Source organism: Gymnogyps californianus, chromosome 4, assembly GCF_018139145.2.
Source record: "Gymnogyps californianus isolate 813 chromosome 4, ASM1813914v2, whole genome shotgun sequence".
Classification (NCBI taxonomy): Eukaryota; Metazoa; Chordata; class Aves; order Accipitriformes; family Cathartidae; genus Gymnogyps; species Gymnogyps californianus.
The window spans coordinates 57,728,532-57,748,187 of record NC_059474.1 but is presented as its reverse complement, the minus strand read 5'-3'; the positions used below and the strand labels follow the sequence as shown (position 1 = coordinate 57,748,187).

The 19,656-nt window shown below is 36.9% G+C and overlaps 1 protein-coding gene across 1 annotated transcript in view; it reads right to left on the bottom strand.

Annotated features, from left to right (window-relative positions):
* GSTCD (glutathione S-transferase C-terminal domain containing) overlaps positions 1–19,656 on the bottom strand; it is a 70,248-nt gene that overhangs the window by 14,200 nt on the left and 36,392 nt on the right. Inside the window, exons 6-8 of the mRNA XM_050896276.1 lie at positions 4,434–4,549; positions 4,180–4,224; positions 3,642–3,770 (exon numbers count right to left, since the gene is read on the bottom strand). Coding sequence (XP_050752233.1) covers positions 3,642–3,770; positions 4,180–4,224; positions 4,434–4,549 — 290 coding nt within the window. The remainder of the gene's footprint in view (positions 1–3,641; positions 3,771–4,179; positions 4,225–4,433; positions 4,550–19,656) is intronic.

Here is a 19,656-nt window from a genome sequence, read left to right as displayed (position 1 = left end):
TGGGCAATGCACAGGTTGCACCCAAATTCTTCATGCTCTCCTACAGAAAGGCAAGTTATTGCTATACTCAAAATATTGTAAGGAAAGGCAAGCAGCTCTCCTATCAATACCTGTGATACCAAATGGGCCAGGTGAAATGGAGGCATTACTTCCTCTGTCTTCTTCCATGTACTCAGTAGCTCAAAGAGTAGGCCTGGTGCATACACATTGCTCTAAGTTTTCATTAAACTAAGGACATTCTTGAGGCACACTTTTAATTTTATGCAGTGGTGCGGATTTGTAAAACTGCATTGTTTTCTTTGCTTTTTGTTCACTGCAAATTTAGGAAAAAGGTTTAAAACTGCAAAGCTCAGATTTCAGGGTTCAAAGTTGTTTTTCAAGGTACGGCAATTGGAAGATAAAAACTTTCCTCTCAGATATAGATCAAAACAAAGACTTTTTTGTTGCAGACTGCTTGATGTAAGCTCAGCTGAGCAGACCATTAATCATCAACTGAACTATAACTGCATACAGATGGTAACAAATATTCTTGTCTCAAGCAGAACATTAAAAATTAATATGAAAATAATTTCACAATTAAAGTTTTCTGCTCATATGATTTTAACAACAAAAATAAAACTAGTTTAACATCAGAAATAGATTCTTAATATCACAGCTATTAGATTATCACGGAATATAATTATAGTTACTTCCTCATCTATCCAAGCAGAAAACAAAGACCTCTGCTTTGCTTGCATGTTTGGAAAAGAGACCTTAAAACAGCAGCGGACAAAACCAGTAGCTTTGCTGAGCCTGTATGAACTTTTACACCAACTGATTTCTTCTTTGGGTTTCTCAGAATCAATTTAGTTAAGCGAAAAATCACAAATAAAATTCAAGACAAAGCTTTCTCAGGCTATCCTATATATTAAACTCACTATCTGAAACAAAATAAACAGCGAGGACTAACGCAGATAATGCATTTGGTTCACAAATCCACACATCTGTAGGCACAGGAAAACAAAGTGGCCCCTGAGGAGAGCAACAGAGCTAATGCAGCGTGAGACCATTGCCCTGTATTACTCCTCTGGCGCTGCAACTCCCCAGAACAGCCTAGTGCACACAGAAAAGTGAAGGGAAAAGAATGCTTCATGAAACCTCAAGTTCACTTTAGTGATCTTAAAAAGAAAAGAACTCAACACACTCAAAAATATAGCCCCCTCCCCCAAGCAAACCTTACACTTTTAAACTTGTTCTCACAAATTAGCTGAGATATTGTGAGTACTATAGAAGTATTAAAAACAACTAAGATCTCAAAGACTCCTCTGGGTGTTGGCATGTAAATGAACGCTGCATGCAAATATGTGGAAGCTTTCACTTTTAGACTGAAATCCTTTATTGTGGTTGGTGGTTCTACTACAACATGTAATAGTACAACGTACCAGTACGTTTGGCACTCAAACAGGTTGTTTCAGAACCTTGATCTTCATTACCCCAACAATTCATAAGGGCAGAAATTTTATGTGGAGCGAAAAGGAAGTGGTCCACACTTTTTTTTTTTCACCTGCTTTTGAACTCCTGGCTGATAACAGATAAAAAAATAGCTAAGTAATGCAGATTTGATGTCAAGGCAACTAAAATGCATATAAACATGTTTTAAACTAATACCAAAAGCAGAAAGATGACGACTTCTGTCACGTTCATTTTTCCATACCTCTTTAAATTTCAAGTACTATAAGCAGTGAATTTCTTGTCATTGTGTCCACCCTCACATTTACATTGCATTGTTATACTGAAAATGGTGAAGTCATGCAATGAGTGAATAGCTTTACAAGCCTCAAAAGATGGGTTTAGAAATGATGCATTGCCAAACTTCGTACCTATCTATGTATTATGGTATTATATTGTCATTTTTGTATCAGACCAGTGTTTATGACATAACGATACAAAGGCAGCTAAACTTTACATTACTTACCTTCAAACACACCAAACACTTGTGCTACTGGTCAGTAAACCAGCCAGCTCCTGTCTTAAATGTGGCTGCATAGGAAAGTTAATCCTGAGTTAATGAGCTAATCCTGAAGAGTGAATCATGGTATGACACAAACTAATTCTGAAGCTGAGATTGATACAGGTCTCCCAAAAAGGGAAAGCTCCAGGTTTGTCTGTTGAATAGACTACAGAATCAAGTCAAAGAAACTGAAATCACAGGCCTGGAAATGAAGAACTTCCAAGTTAATTTTTCTGACATATACTTCAATATTTTCCTTGTCACAAAACTTAAAAGAGAGAATATAACACTTTTTTATTAAATAAAAACTCCATGGAGATATTTAACTTGGTATTAACCTTAAAAATAGACCCCAAAAAATGAAGACAGGAACTCCAATGATCACATAATTGGAGACTCATTTCACTGAAAAACCATTACACATTTCATACACAGAATTCAGTAAATTATTCGTGAGATCCTGATTTTTTGAAATAGATCTCTAGTTCATCCACTGAGATTTATATGACAATGTAGCACAGAAAATAAAGCTAAAGAATTGGAAATTTACACTTGGAAGGACTGGGCTAAAACAATTTATTCTCTCCTCTTTCTCCTGCATTATATTTCTTTTCCTTTATTAAATAAACCAACCAAATAGTTAAACAGCACTGTTCATGTACCATAAACCTTCAGCATTAAACGTCCTCAGCTACAGCCAAAACAGGCCCTTGGATGGATGATTTAAAGAACAGTCAGACTCACACTGAAAGCTTGGGGCTTGCTGCAAAAGTTCATATTCTATTAACAGAATATAAAACTGGAAGACAGGAATCTTTACAGAGTTACAAAAGACTATTTATGCCTTACTCTTCACTAGGGCTGCAGAATTCTGGAGAGGACATTCATCTCATTTACTTTCAGGGTCTAACACAGATGCTTTGAATTAATATTCACATCACCTACTTTGCTCCTGCAGAACTCAGATTCCTGCTTTGGTCTGCTCTTTTACAGTTAACTGGGAGTCAGAATATCACCTGCTGACTGCAATAGGAGTGCTCAACATGAGTCCTACAAAACTGAGATATCATTCTGCCTTTATAAATATAGCTCAAGTATACTGTACACATTGAATACACATGTATATCATTAGTATAACATTCTCTCTGTCATGATAGTTCATTCTCAGTTTTGCATCGTGTAGTCTTGAGTTGTTTGCTTTATCTTAAAATGCTTTTACTGTCACCTAACTACACTTCTGATCTCACTTTACTGTACTCAGACTTAATTTGAGCAACAGTAGTCTTCTCTTCCCATCTTCAAAACCTTCTTCAGAGTATATCCATTAATGAATCACTGATTTTAAAGTAACATGATTAAACCAAGAATCTACCCTACTTTTTCTTCAATATGGTCAGACAGCACTCATTTTTTTATTTGACTGGAGCAGTCACTTCTTTCTTCACTCATGTAACATAAAGCGATGCCAATTTGCAACAAATAATAAATACAAAACGAACTTAATACAGATTAATATAACAAGGGTGCTTCTCATAGCATCAAAAACACCGTCTGTAAGGACATACAGAATTTTCTTCTCACAGATATTTTAGTTGTTTTAAGAATAATTAACCAGACACTGAAGTTTTGAAGTGGAAAAGTTATGACTTACCCCAATGTTAAAAGTCCCATTAAAATAGTCCAAATTTGCTTGAATGAACCAAATGTTATTCAAACCTAGTTCATCACTTCTGTCTTTAGCACGGATCAGAGACAACTCCTTATTTTCTATAAGCACCACCTAGATTTCATACATAGGAGAAAGTAAGGCAAAATAATACTGAGAAATCAAAGTACATTACCAACAAGCACAAAACTTTGTAGTTTAATTGAGAAAATCTCTAAATTACTTATGGCAGAGCCTGAGATCTCCAAAATGATTAGCAGGAAACCCAACAACAATGGAAGGCATTTAATACTTGCCAATATCAATCAGCTTGCAAATATTTCATATTTTCCTATAACTTTTGCATTCTCAGAAAAGCACCACACACATTTGGGATTATGCTAAAAATTTGCATGTTTCAAATCTAAGTCCTCTACTGAGACAACTGTGTCTTCATATTTATTCTCCCTACATGCACATCTTTTTCAGATGATTACCAGAGACCAAAAGCTCATACCATCTGTACTTTTTATTTAGAATTTACCTGACATGATGGCATCATGTAAGCAAGAACAATTCCAACATGGCCCTGTGAAAACAAAAACAAACAACAAAATCTGAGTCACTTTTCAGTGTCCCCTGTTGTTGACTCATTACATGATAAGCATCCCCTAACCAGTGACAGAACCTTTGAAAGCAGCTAAAATTTCAGCATTTGTACTTTTGCTTTGCTTTGTGGCACCAATCACCTAGAACTGCTGAAAGAAATTGCATCATGTAAACAGAAATATACATTACCCCTCCACTGCAAAAATCCACAATCACATCTCCAGGCTTAGCAAGCTTTGTCACCGCTGCTACCAAATTATTCAATTGCTGCTGCTTCCTCAGAGCCCGGTCTCTAGACATCTTTCCTGGGGATGACAGAGAAAATGCCTAAGTAGTGATTAGCAGTTCTCAACACTGATAATTTTAAATGGGTAACAGCAAAGCATTGCAAATGAAATTTATGGCTGAGACTAAAAACTGGCTGGAACACTTGGGCATCTGAATCCACTTTGAGCTAAATTCACAAATATTTGGTAGTGCTTTCTCTATACATTTAGCATATTTAAAAATTTACTTTCCAGTTGTTGCTGTTAATGTATCCTTAGGAACAGACTCGTATAAAGTTAATATAAAGTAATCAAATCAGGGTAAGCTCTAGCCTGATTACATTCCAAACCTGTGAATCATGCCCAGAAACAGAGCTCAAATCCTGTAAGGTTTGGCAACCAGTAAGGTTGCCAAAATAAATCCCTATTTACTATACCTATACACTATCCTTAAGCATCTTGTTTTTAAAAGTTGTACTCTTTCTCCTGTCATTTTTCACTTTTCATAATAAGCAGCCCTCTTTATTTAAATAACTGTGTGTGCAAGGAGGTACTTCTCAAAGCGACTGCTCCTGCATAGCAAAGTCTGGCTTTCCATCACATCTGTAACACAACCAGAAACAGAAAAACTATTAATTTCTTTCAAATGTGCTTGGTAAAGTCCAACATACAGTTGCTTCAGATAGAATGAATTTGTTTAGTCAGCACTTACATATTTGTAAAGATGTATTTTGTCTCAGTGGGGCTAACAGAGTGCTGACAGACCTATTGAATACTCCTCGTTTGTTCAGAAAGTAGAGTTTGACATAGAAATTTGACAGTAAAAATATTCATGAACTCATCTTTACAGTAAGAAAAAAGATACTGAAACAACTCTCTTGAATGAGTTTTCATGAAGGAGGTTTAGATGTACCAAATAATCCTATTGTTCTCTGAAATATGAACGTATTTCCTACTTGGAGCACCACATTATATTTGAGTATGGGCACTCTCCAGTTTTGTATTAAATTCATTAACTTTGTCTATTAAAAATACATTTTTCCCAGTACCAAAGATTAGTTTAGAATAAAACCCACAAATCAGTGAAGTTTCCTGGTTACTACAAAAGCAGTTCAATTCTCATCACCATCATCATAAATTGCGTTTATTACAAACTTTATTATTTAAATCTCCATCCTGAAAATGCCTTCCCCTTTTATGGAGGCAGCAAGGAACTGAGTCACATTTGAATTCTTTCATCTGATAAGCAAATGAGCAGCCAAGCAAGTCCAGACTTCCCAACAGACACAGTTTCCTTAGAAGCCCACTAGAAGCTGTCAACGCACCGTATCTACATCTGACTATGATTACACAGCTGTAAGAGGTGTGACTGCAGCTCAGCTCAGTAAATCTGAGCTTGCTTTAAACAACCCAGTTTGGACACCGACAGCAACACTGCTATGACAGCTCTGCGTTTAGAGCAAGCTAGCCTTCCAAAAACCTGTTCAGTTCCTATGCTGCTAAGACCCAAGCTACCAGCTTAAAATTAGCTTGGCTTACCTCTATAAACTGCAGGCACACTTCTAACTGCGGTATAAGCCTACTCTTGTGATATTGCAGGTCCAGAACTAGTGGACAGCAGCAGTAGGTACAAATAGCAACAAGGAAGCAGAGACCCAACTCCTGATCAGCACTGGATAAAATTTCAGGTTCAACTAAGAACAGAAAAACACGCTTTCCAAAAGCATGACAAAAGCATAAACAGAGTTTTTTGTTTGACAGAATTCAGTATGGACTTGCCCTTTTAACCTCAAGACAGCCAAAGCACACAGAATCCCTCAGAAATACACTGTGAAGATAAAAGGTCAGCTCTGTTCTCCAAAATGAGCTTGAACGCAACAAAATTTGCCTCATAAGCTCAGGTGGCTTCATTTACACTGTAACTCATTGTTAACATGGGTTGCTTCTCACAAGCATTACCTTAAAAAAAAAATAACTTTGACCTTCACAAATTTTCCTTCTTTCTATTTGGTGAAAACAAGTAATAAAAGTACTTAAAGCTCATTCACGGTATAAAGTTGCAAGCTCCCTTGGTGGAAAGCCTTCCGAATTCAAGGCTTCCTGAGCTCAAGTTACTGCTGCAATGAATTTAATGGGATTTCTTGTAAATGCTTTTTTCCCTGGTAACTTTTGTATCACTCTCTTATATCCACTTTCAACTCTAATCTTCGTAATTATGAGAGGGACTAGGCAGACAATTTTGCTTCCAGTTCCTGCCTCTCAACAGGCACTAGCACAAATGTTCCGAGCCATTTTCCTGCACAATACTGAAGGACAGAACACACCTGTCATGCCACAAACAGCACAAAATTCCATGCATGCAAATGCTCTTACTTCCTTAGCCAACTTCTCTGTTCTTATCCTCCAATCCTAAGGTTTTCCCGAGAGGTCTCCAATTTATTAATATCAAGTATAACTCCTGAAAAACGCCATCAAATTTTCATACTGTGCAAAGGTAGCAAATAGATCCTAGAATCACTAAAAATCAAAAAGTAAAATGCTTAGAGGTTTCATCAGCAACAACAGATCCACTACTTAGTACTCAGTTGACCTCCTGAGTATTAAATTAATAAGAAATACTTCAAAAAATATTAGCCTATAGCTTTTAAAAACTCTCTAAAAATTAACTCTTCGTGGTCACCAACAAACAAGGTTTCATCCTCCCCTACTGTGCAGACAGTAAGTAGCACACATTCCCTTGAAAGATGGATAAAACCAAACTTGAATCAATACGTCTTTTGTCTGCTCTACCTCTGTATTTTGAGCTCGGTAGCTAGAATTACAGAAACACAGCAAGCCGCGATGTAGCCTGTAGAGACTGTTAGTTAGCATGGCTAACTAGTCCTTCATTACAGCAAACAGGCAATAAATTCAACTAAGACTTCTGCATCTAAAAATACTACAGCTCACTTTGCATTTCTCAAGCCCTGTGATAGTAAACAATGCTAATTGTTGTCTTCAAGAACAGTAAGAAAGAAAGTAGCTTGAAATTTAGCCCTACAAGGCAAAACCTTGAAGAATGTGACCTTTTCCTACAATACACTGAAAGGGCCCCGTAAAATGGTATGTTCCTGGCCATACAGTCCCAGAAAGATTCGTTTTAATTTTCAATTAATGGTCACAACAAAAATATTTTATTTGTCTTCACGAATCCAACATTACTGTTAATTCAGCCCTTGTCAAGCAGAGCTTTAACATCTCTGTGGCACTTGGAGATCTTGCATTTTGGCACAAAGAAATATAACTTTTCAGAAGGCAAAAAGCCCTTTATTTTTATATTACCTTTTGTCAGTGTTCAAGTTCATATAAACCTTCTAGTCCTCAAATAATACTTCCATATTTCTCAAGTTAAACTTGAGAAGTCATTAGCTTCCTTAAATAAGCAAAACCCAAATATCACCTCTAAGACTTTAACCCTATTCAACTTTAAAGTCATAACACAGTACAACTGAACACAGCTACCAAAACATATACATAACACACAATACATGTATTCTCCTATTCCATATAGCAGTATCGCATACTTCTATTGTTTTAGCACAAGTATCTTTTTATTAGGTTTTCCATAAGCCTCAGCTAACTAATTCAAATGATAATGTGAGTCTCCTTTTCACGGAAATTCGGGTATATTTATTGCTATATTGATTAAGGAGATTTAATCTCAGTACAGCAAAAAGGCTCAGTAACTATAAAGCAAAAGCGGCAGTTTTCTTATTTTATACCAACCTGAACAAGTTTTTCTGAAACCAATGCTTTTTTTTTCCTGGTAGTTCCTTATGATAATTCAGCATATTCTAATTATTTCTTAATACTCAGCTCCTATCTCCTTCACCTTGATGATGTTATTTCCTGCTACACTATTTTTGGTACCTGTTGGCGGATGGGGGGGTTGTTTGCTTCTTTGTTTTGGGGGTGGTTGTTGCAGTTTTGCGTTATGGGTGTTTTTTTGTGTTTACATATAGTATTTGTCAGATTAATATAGCTGTAGAGTGCTTCCCATGCAACTGCTAGAAAAAGCAGAATTCAAACAGATGAAGGATGACAGATCAGCTGACATTAATTTACAAAGAAATATTCTTACTAGACTATTACTATTACTACAGAAATACTAATACCTTCTTATAAAGAACTCTCCCAAATCTTGCAATAAATACAATTAGCAAGGACAGTAACTTTGCTGTGGTCCAGTAGTCACTTTGGTTACTTGAACAATATTCTTCTTCAGCTTCAGCTGCTTTAATTCAATCTGCGTTGGCCAGTGCTGAAAGTTGAAGATCTGCCCTTCTCCCCTGGGTCCATCTTCCAGCTGCCCCCTTTCACCGCACTGACCTGTCTCCCTTCCCCTCCCTCCCAAGAAGGGAACTGTTAGCTTTCAGCCACATCTGTTTCCTAGTCTTGTTGCATGACCACACCAGAGGAGAGAGGAGAAGTAGCAGGAGATGGGCCAGCCAGTCTCAGCATCATCTACAAGTATGCCATGGTAAAGACCCAGTTGAACCGCAGCCTGAAATAAACACTACATCAAAAGGCAAAGAGGCATGTGAAAGGCAAGTTATCTCAATCCTCCTCTACCTCTCACCCTCATTTTATAACAATGGAGGGAGGCAACTTTGATCAGGCAAATAGGATGATTATCTTTTTTGAGCAGTATTTGAATTCAATACAGCAAATGGTGTGTTTGTGGTTTTTACACTTGGGCGTAACTCACAGTGGGGGACCCAGAAAAGAAAGTGTGGCTGTTGAGAGAGAAGTCTGACCACATCCTGTATTGAGACTTGAATATCTCCTAACTGATATAAATCTGTCCATTTAAAAGCAAAAAGTTACATTCTTCAGAGTATGGTTTCAGCTTCAGGAATAAAGCAGGTTCTTACTCCAGAGTAGCTGTAAAACAATTAACACCACAAAATGTCCCTAACTGATCCCTCATGCCAGTCTAGAGTGTAGAATGGCACTGACCTTGGCCCTCCACTTGTCAGGCTCGGTATAAATTGTTTTCCTTATGTCCAACTCCCTTATTGTTGCATAGCTTTGTGAAATAATTCAGTCTGCCTGTTTCCAGTGATGCTGGATGAAGAAGTGTCTGACACTGGAAGTCTGCCGCTTATTTACAAAGAACGTACTCCTTTACTAAGTGCATTAAGTCTAAGAGTCAAACTTCGAGCTCTGACATGAATGCAGCATTCAAAGGCTGGCCTCTAACACAGAGTAGTTTTGAAAAAGGATTTTGTGTATTTTTTTTTTTACTACTTTACATTAACATACAGGACAAAGTAATTTGTTAGCAATAATCTTGCTTCTTCATCTTGAGAATTCTCTTTCCTTCCTTTGCTAAGAAAAATATTAAAGGGACACCTAAATGTGAAAAATAAATTTGAGTCCACCCAAAAAAGGAAGTCTGATCCAGACCAATGCTAAAACAAATCATTTAAATGTTAATGTTAAAATTAAATTTTACAAGCTTATGAAGATATGATATAGACTGAGAAGCAATCAGGAAATGCAAAACCTGCTGAATTTGGTCATAAAAGTATTTCTTATAATGTGGGATACTGAATCTGCTGGAGTTGACAAAAAAACCATCCGTCAAATTATCAAAAAAAAAGTTTCACTGTTTTTACATTTTCTGCTACATCAGTTCCCTTTAAAACCTAATACAACTAATTCATACAATAGGTGAATTTTCCAAATCACTCTCATCGAAAAGTAAAGGGAAACATTTAATTCGGAACAGCTTCATAGAATTTTAAAATAGGTATTTAATTAGCATTTTCATTGTATTGAGGAGGTATTTCTGGGTTGTCCTACCTGCAGCAATGTATGAAGACTAAGAATCTAATTCACATTTTGGAAGGCCAGGGAACATAATCATCAGAAACAAAAAAGACCTACTTTGAAGCATCACAAAGTATCAAATAGTTCTGCAACCAAAGCTCTATGCTGCAAATTATGTTTTATTGTAGACAAAACTACAGCAAACCTTAATTTTTTTCAGTTTCATTCTTCTGATCTTGTTGCCTTTCCAAGACCTTCTTCCTAAGGTATACCCAAAAGGCAGCTTGCAGGTGGGGAAAGTACATGCTTTTTGGCTCTGCAGACAATCTCATAGAGTTGTAATGTGATATAAAGACACAGGGGCCAGAGATCTCCAAAGACCACTGGGAGAACTAAATGCTCAAGGTTTTTCAAGAGAGGTATCTACAAGGTGCAGCAGAAAGAAGCAGTTACACAAGATGATGGCAACTGTACTGGCTCTTTGAGCGGTAACAGCCCTGTTAGTGCAGTGTTAAACCCAAATTCCTTTGTCTCTATTACTACTTTGTCTACTATTCCTTTGTCTCTACCACTACTTTTAGGGATCCTCAGCTTGTTTCTCTGTAAGGTGCTACACTGCACCACATGAAGTAGGTCTGTCTCACTGCTTATTCGAGCATGTCCTAGTGCTGTACTCCACATTTACATAGTATACGCACACTTCAGCTTCCTCCTTGGCTTTCTCTAGGCACTGTGACACTGTCCCAGAAAGTAAAACAGCATTTTAGGACAGAACAGAATTGTTTTGTACTTACAAAGACTGCTTGTAAGAATTCTGGTAGGTTTTCTTATGCATATGGCCATATGCATAAGCCCTCAAAGTGTAAATCACTTCCTTTATTTAACCAGGTATAAATTCCTATGCAAAAATCAGACTAGAAGATAAGCTTTACTACTTGTATCACCAAGGGACAACATTAACCACCCTTTTCCCTAATTCTGGATATAATATTAAAAGAATCCTAAGGTACAAGAGGGAGCTTGCAGATGAGTTGAAAAATCGCTCGCTTAACAATTCTCAATAGAAAATGTAAGTAAAGCAGAATAGCATCTATGGTGAGCAATCACCTGCTTCCTAACTCTCCTACATAGATGACTCAAGACAATCTACCATTATTTTTCAGTTCTCAGAGAAACAGGAGCCCATTCTATTACATTTAAATTGTCATGTTCATTTACAGAGGCTAAAATATTTGTTCAATCAGATACAAGATCAGATAGCTCGGGGTTATTATTTACTCATTTGCTCTTCCTTTGCCTTTGGAAATTGCTATTCTGATCTTTCTTACCACACAATGGATATGAAAATATATATATGCATACATATCTATATAAATCCACATATATACACACATATATGTACATATATACACATACATATATATGAAAGTATTATATTTTAAGCAAAAACAATGTAGATATTCAACATTACTTAATACAAGTACACTAGAAATACGCCAGTGTCTCATTTCTCTTCAGCCTGGATTTCGTGCATTGGCTTAACTCGATTTCCTCTTAAAACAGTTTTCCCACTGATTTAATGTCAAAAGTAACTGTTGGGTCAAATTTAAAAAAAAAAAAAATCTGGCTCTGATTATATAAATATTTCCTTACTTCTGCATCAGAATTTTAATGCATTAATCCTATCACAAAATATCCTACTTTATCACAGACATAAGCAAAACAGAGCAAGTGACTAATAAACCCCAGCAACATTAACTGAAGGACTGTGCTTTTATTATTGTCCTCCACACCTCATCTGCTCCCATTTTTAAGCTCTCTCTCCATTCACTCTTGGAGAACGAAAGTATAAGCTAAAGATTCAGGGAAAATGCTGTTTTATAGATCGGGTCGCAATGGAGAAAACCTCATTTTCCTCTATTTTTACTATTAACATTTTCTAAAATAACTTGTTTTATAATATGCCTGTTTGAAGCAGACAGAAAAATATCCTGCTGCCCAGAGTGCATTTTTATGAATAGAAGTAATCAGCAGCCACATTTATCCAAACAGTTCAGAGGAAGGCAGTTTTTTGGTTTTATTGGTTTTTTTTACCCTGAGTGGATGTTTATCAAAACATATTCTGGAACTATGAGGTATGGAAACACCCCACATGCCTTTACTTGTTGGTAAAAGGGCATGTCAATGCTTACTTTTTAAAAGAGGTAACAGGTACATATGCCAATTCTACAGCTTCATATATTTCTAAAAGCAGCAATCCCTATTAAATGAAGAAAATTGCTATTAAGTTGTCTTGGCATAAAGTCTATTTACCTTTTCCTATCAGATCACTGGATATTTTCATTGTTACTTTCTGTCTTAACTTGTCCAGTTCATCACAACAATAATTAGTTTTTCAGGAAAGTTGTGTTGATTTGCATTACTTCGGTTTTTAACTAACCTCTGAGGAGGATGGGACTAACAAATGGGTTGACAAAAGCCAACATTTGTGGCTTGGAGCCTCATTACAGCTAAGAATACATAGCTGCTCTGCACTTTGCAGTTCAGAATGCACCAGCCTTCATTCTGCAAAGACCAGACTTTGCACACTTGAATGTTCCTGGCAAGTCTAAGAGAACTAACAGCATTTACGAAGTTACTAATGTGTACATATGTAAAATAATGGCCTTAGCATTCACGATGTGGGGCGTGGGGGGTGTGGACAAAAAATAATCCTCAAACATCACAAATAAAGCCTATAAACTATCCTTCTGGAGAATGTATACCATGCACTTTCAGTCAACAGATAAGGCCAGAAAAGAAAACCTCAGAGTACGCATTATTTTTTACTATATAAAGGCTTTTATGATCAAATGTGGTGATATTTTAGCTACAGTCAAGGGAGTAGAAGAGAATGCTACGATGCACGGTTTAAAATATATAGATATAGGGCAATAATAAAAAGGACAGGAAAGACAACTGAACTCCACAAGAACATTTTATTGTTTTTTTAGATAGGAGTCCCTCCTGATCTTACTAACCAATCTGCTCTTTATTAAGGCAAGCTTTGCAAAATAGCTTTATCACTTCAGGCATAAAAACCCCCTTCATCTCACATACACTATCTTGGTGTAGTCTAAAAAGGTCAGACAGCTATGAAAACTGACCTTTAACAACCTAAGCAGGAATTCGGCCTGCTTCCTTTTTTGTATTAGAGGATTTTAAGCAACAAAAGAGTAAGTCACCTTTAAAAAAAATAAAGATCAACAGATGCCAGTAAAAAGAAATGAAAATTAATGCTGGGCTCCCCCTGAATGTAACTATATTCTACTTATAAAAGTTTTGGGTTTTTTTTCTAATTGCTCATCTTCAAAACCCATCTTCTGAATATTCAACAAAAAGCAATCCAGACGCAAACAGCTAACATCATTTTTACACATCTAATCTGGTATTTACACTATTTCTAAACTTCTTTGTACTAGATGATGAAGCCTCTATAGGTACGCAAATTCATGAGTGTTATCCACACTAGTATATACTTGTTAGAGCCATGCTCTTCTTTCACATTATAATATTGCCAACAGCAATCTTTAGAAAAATCACTTACCAGCACCTTTCCCAAAACACTAGATCAGTTCCAAAATTCAGAGCTACTACACATTTAAGTTAACTCACAATGTCTGTTCATCCTTCTTCTCATTCTGAAGCCTCCAAGATCCATATTTTCAAGCTATTTTTCCAGAATCCCGAAGATTAGGGAATTATTTTGTTTTAAAATGAAAGCAGGCAATATTATACAATCACGGGATTTCAAGGAAGATATCAAACACTGTGTCATGACAGAACTGTGAGAAAAAAATGACATTGCATTTACCCTCCTTTCACTTCTTTTTCTTACATTTATTCACATATTGCCTCTCCTGCACTCCTCTCTTTTTTCCTTCACCTTTCTCCCTTACCTTCACTTCTTTAAGGTCAAGATGCCATAAAGAGAAGTCAACCTGTTCAGAATTCATGAGCAGTTGCAGGACCTCATAACTGACCCTACCGGACTACATGACCGCCTGAGGTCCCTTCCAACCGGAACTACCTTATGATTGTATGAATGGGTATGTTACAGGTAGTAAGAGTGCTAAACATCTTGCTCAAAGAGCAGGTGTCAGAGCAAACACAGTACAGCAGACAGATTTGTAACAGCTTTACAGCAGTGGTGTTCCTTTAAATTTACATCTGTCCTCACTTTACCTCCTCTGTTGCTGTTACCTGAGCAGTCAGCCCTTTTGCCTTTATCTTACGCTCCTTATGTGCCCAAACCCATCTATCACTTGTAGCAAAGTGTTTGAGTAAGATGTGAGGAGGAAAGCACATCAATACAAACCTTAAAAAGTGAAAGATGATAAAACTTTTGGAGAAGAATAAATATGGAAAGGGAAAAGCAACCTCTGCTGTGCTAAGTGTAGAAAAAGGTCTCTAACCCCAAAAGGAGTGCTGTTTTACCTATGCAAAATATTATGCCAAATCTCAGCAACATCCAGGTTTGTGAGGTAGGGGCTGCCCACTTTCTGCAAAATTTCTTCAGATGAAGATGTCACTGCCTGACAATGAAACAAGAATCAAATGGTTTCTTTACCTCTCACAAGCCTAATATACTGATTGACAGCTACTGTCTTGCTGAGACAGGGGAGCAGCTAATTTCTCCTGAATTCAGTGCTCACCAGGGGCTAAGAGCGGTTGTCTCTTGCAGAAACAAGAGAGCTCCTTCCCCAGCAGGAACCAGAGACGGGCTCCTGCTGAGGTCAGAGTAAGGGCCAGAAGCACCTGCCATTCACACTCACAGCTGTTCAGCAGGATCTTGCCTCCAGGGGACCAACTCTCGGTAGTTAAGAGGCAGCCTATTCACAGTGCATGCAGGAACATAGCAGATTTCCCTTTCGGAGTTCCTTATGCTGAATATCTATAACTGATTAAGGAAAAGGTAAGAGTTAAATGCCTCTTGTACAGTAAGGAGTAGTGAATCACAAGGAGTTGAAGGAAAGACCAAAAGACACCCGATATATCTCATTAATTCCCACCACAGCCTCTAAATAAGCAAAAAAAATTTAAATATTAGGTATATTAATAATTTGGATTATTTCTATCTCTGATTTGCTTATCAATAAGAGTGAGAGAGCCTGAACTAATAATTCAGAAACAGGACAAGCTGGCTTAGAAGACAGACATGATTCATTTGGCCCTTGTGTCAAGCAATTGAACAGCTGGCTGCTGGACAAACAGCAGTACTTTCAGCTTAACATTACACGTCATGTCTGTTTACTGTACAAAGATTAATAGCTGGAGGAATCCCTCCAAAAAACTCACCCTGATGAAAAGGAATTTCATCCTTGAAATTTCATCCTGTGTTTCAGTCATTACAAAAATTAAATCCCACACTGCAAAGGGTTTGACCAATTCATAATTCATTGACATTTTAATATGCAAATAACCACATCATTTCACAATGGCTGGATATGACTTCCAAACAAAGGCATGCTAGTTGCACATGGAAAGGCCAAGGTTACAGATTTCTACCCTGTCTGATCTACACCGGAACTATCACAGCCCTTATAGCTTGATCCTGTATAAATCTCGAGTTTATGAAAGTTTTAGTCAATTCAATCAATTTTTCTGTATTAAATGAGTGTCTCTGGTATTCATGTGGTTTATGTTAGTTAAAAGGGCTGAAAAAACATTCAAGAGTTCACAGGAAATATAGGAATTACATGACTCCATCATAAGGTTTTAATTCAGTAATAGTAACTGCTTGACCACTTAACTGTTTTCCTTTCTTTTTTTTTTTCTAATTAATTTTCTTAGCAAAGTTGGGGCAAGGGGAATCAAAATGAACTGCAGTTTAGACAGTAAACACAATTAATTCCTTTGAATACCTAGCTAACTAGGATGTTTTCTATACAGTTTTGAAGTGAGTCACCAGCTTTGGATAAGCGCTCTTTTAATCTCTGATGTCGAAGGTCAGTATCTGCTTCTGCCAGGTTACCAGTCTACCACTGTAAATGCTGATGATCAGCATTAAAGTTTGTATAACCTCCAGAATTGCATTCTATAATAAATAAGCTTTTGTTATAAGAGGTACATATGACAGATTTTTTTTTTAAAGTTATTTTCAATTAGCATTTCTCTTTCCATAGTCTTTTCCCTCCAGTGCTTTCTCATACTACAAACACAAAACGAGTGAGCCACAAGTGGCTGAGATGGCAGTCCTTTAGTCATAATTAAGTTACTGTTACTGTGCTAACTGTGCACTTATGCAGGTAGCATACCACAGCCAAGTACAGTTACCAAGTAGTCCTTTGATATGTTTATGATGCTCTGGGTAACCAATTTGGGTCAGAACCAACATGTATCTCAGCATTCTCAGCTTTGAGGAGCTCTGCAACTATGTAGAACCAGACCACTTGCTAAGCAACTTCAGCATTTACTATTATGGAAAAAAACAGGCTTCGTAACAAATGTATTCATAAAGATAGTCCATTGGTACCCCTGCCACCTTTAGAGCTGTAATAGACATGTTACTTATCCATGTTAATAGAATCAGGGCATTTTGCAGAATGCTCTTGTTCAAACAGCTCCTTTTCATTGTCAGTAATCCAAACCACCCATTCAAATCCTTCCAAATTAGGTAAAGCATAAATTGACTATAATCAGCACAAGCTAATCATAATGCAGTGGAAGACAAACCAATGAAATGAGCAGAATAAATATCTCCTTTTTCCTTTTAATAAATAAAAATAATGGTGTGATCATCTGGATCATACTTCATAGCAACAGTCATCCATTATGAACAAATGCTACTTTACTGCACACTTTATGACAGAAAGATTGTGAAGTTAAGCAATCCTGCCATAGATAGAAATTTTTCAGGACAGGTCAAAACCATGCAAACAATAACGTTTTACATCAAGTTTATAAAAAGAAAATGTAATAAAATTTCAACATGTTTTAATGCGTTTCTGAAGGACTACACATAAGGGGAAATGCCTCTCAAATAACACAGAAGTGTCAGCGTATGCTATACAGCACTTATTCACAAATAAATACATTCCTAGAAGAATTTCAGAGCAAGTATGAAATACCGATTAGAGACAATTTGGATATATCAATTCAGAAAGCTGCCTAAAGATAGAAAATATTTTAATTCTGGCTAATCCAATGTAAGATCACTTCAGAAACACTGCTGAAAAGCTAATTGTGCATACAGTTCTCCACTACAAACATACATGCCTTTGACAAAAGAGCAAAAGAGAGTCTTTCCTTACTAACGTTATAAGGAATAAAAGCACTCAAGCTTGCAAAGATTATCACAGGTTAACTCATTTTCCTGAAATCCAAAGCAGAGGCAAAAATTGAGTTTTCAAGCCAATGAATATATACAATTGGCACTTGTTGCCTAATCAATAGTTCTAATAACAAAAAGCTCCTTTTACTTGTGTCTTAAGCAGCTTTTTGCCGTGTGGCCTTTTGTATTATTCTTACATAGTTTATGAAAGCAAATAGCCAGGAAAATCCATAAATCCCTTCAACCACCTTTGAAACAGACGGGGATTTAAATGGCAAAAAACATTAACGAAACTGTGGGCACCAGCCCAGTACTGTACTCCAGTCCCCTAGGCTTTACATGTAAAGAACGTTAGGAAACAAAGACATGATTTCATTTGGCCCTTCCATAGCAAGCAACTCTGAACAGCTGGCTGCCAGACAAACAGCAGTACTTTCAGCTTAACGTTACATGTCACTTCTGTTTACTGTACAAACTATCAGCATACTTAAGGCCATCTAACTAAACAGTAAGGTCATCCATAAACTTATATCCAGCATGAAAACTCTCCATTAATTAATTTAGAGGAGAAAAAGTATGATAGTATCTTCCTGCTCTTTATGTTTTCTCCCTTTGCAGAAGGGAAAACATTAGCGCATTTCTCTCCCTCATCTCCCCAATATATTTTAATTACTTTATTATACTTGAACAAAATTAGACAACCAGTTTTGAGGGGATGGAGAGAGACAGAAAAATCGGGTAGCATGGACTGAAGTCATTCAAACAGCTTGCTGAATTTCCATAAATATTTCAGAAATTGATCTGAAGCCAACAGAAATGCAAAATTATGAACTCTTTTCCAACAGAAATTAATCAGCTCAGTCAGCTAAACAAAGACTTAAGCTAAAGAAACATCTGCCTTCAGAAACTTAAAAAGAAAATATATCTCCTACTAATTGCCAGAAGGCAGGTTCATCACAACATCTACCTTAATGAAAAATACCCAACTAAACACAAGAAAATAGTAAAAACATGAGGTAGTTCAAGAGTAGTATAAACAACAGGCAAATATTTGTAGGACGTTGTGTAGAAAATGGTCTCTGACACAATCTTTATATGCCAGTATAATGTCAAAGGAGCCAAAAGCTGGAAAACGCACAAAGAAAACAGCACAACAAACCATCACCAGCAATGGTTTTTTGGACAAGACCTCTGGAGTTATTCTGGTACAATCTCCCACTCCAATAAGAGCTACCATCAAGACTTGGTCAGGTCTAGCCGGGTCTTAAAAAACCCCAAGCGTGCAAATACCACAGGCCCCTGGGTAACCCATTCAAGTGCCATACTGCCCTTCTAGTGCAAAAATCATCTCATAGAATTCTTTTTCCTTCTTCAACATCATCTATGGATACAGAGTTGTGGTACTGGAGATCATACAGATACATTTACTGTATCATCATCATTTAATGCTGATGCAGAAATTGACCTAATAGGTCACCAAGTATCTGTGGCTATAGACCTCTTCACGACCTACAAAACTGTGATAGGGGATGTCTAGCATTGAAAAAAATGAATAGTTTATATACTTTATAGCAGTACCTGTCTAAGAAACGTCTCAGCAGTGCCTCTGCTAAGCAATACCTCAGCTAATAGTTCTTAAACATAAAATTATTCTAATATATTGTCGTGGTTTAACCCCAGCCAGCAACTAAGCACTACGCAGCCGCTTCCCCCTCCCAGTGGGGTGGGGAGGAGAAAAAAAAGGTAAAACTCACGGGTTGAGATAAGAACAGTTTAATAACTGAAGTAAAATAAAATACACTAACTAAGAATAATAATAATAAGAAGAAATAATAATAATAATAGTAATGAAAAGGAGTATAACAAAAAAAGAAATAAAACCCAAGAAAAGACAAGTGATGCACAATGCAATTGCTCACCACCCGCTGACCAATGCCCAAGCAGCAATCCGCCCCTCCCGGCCAACTCCCCCCTGTTTATACACTGAGCATGACATTCTATGGTATGGAATATCCCTTTG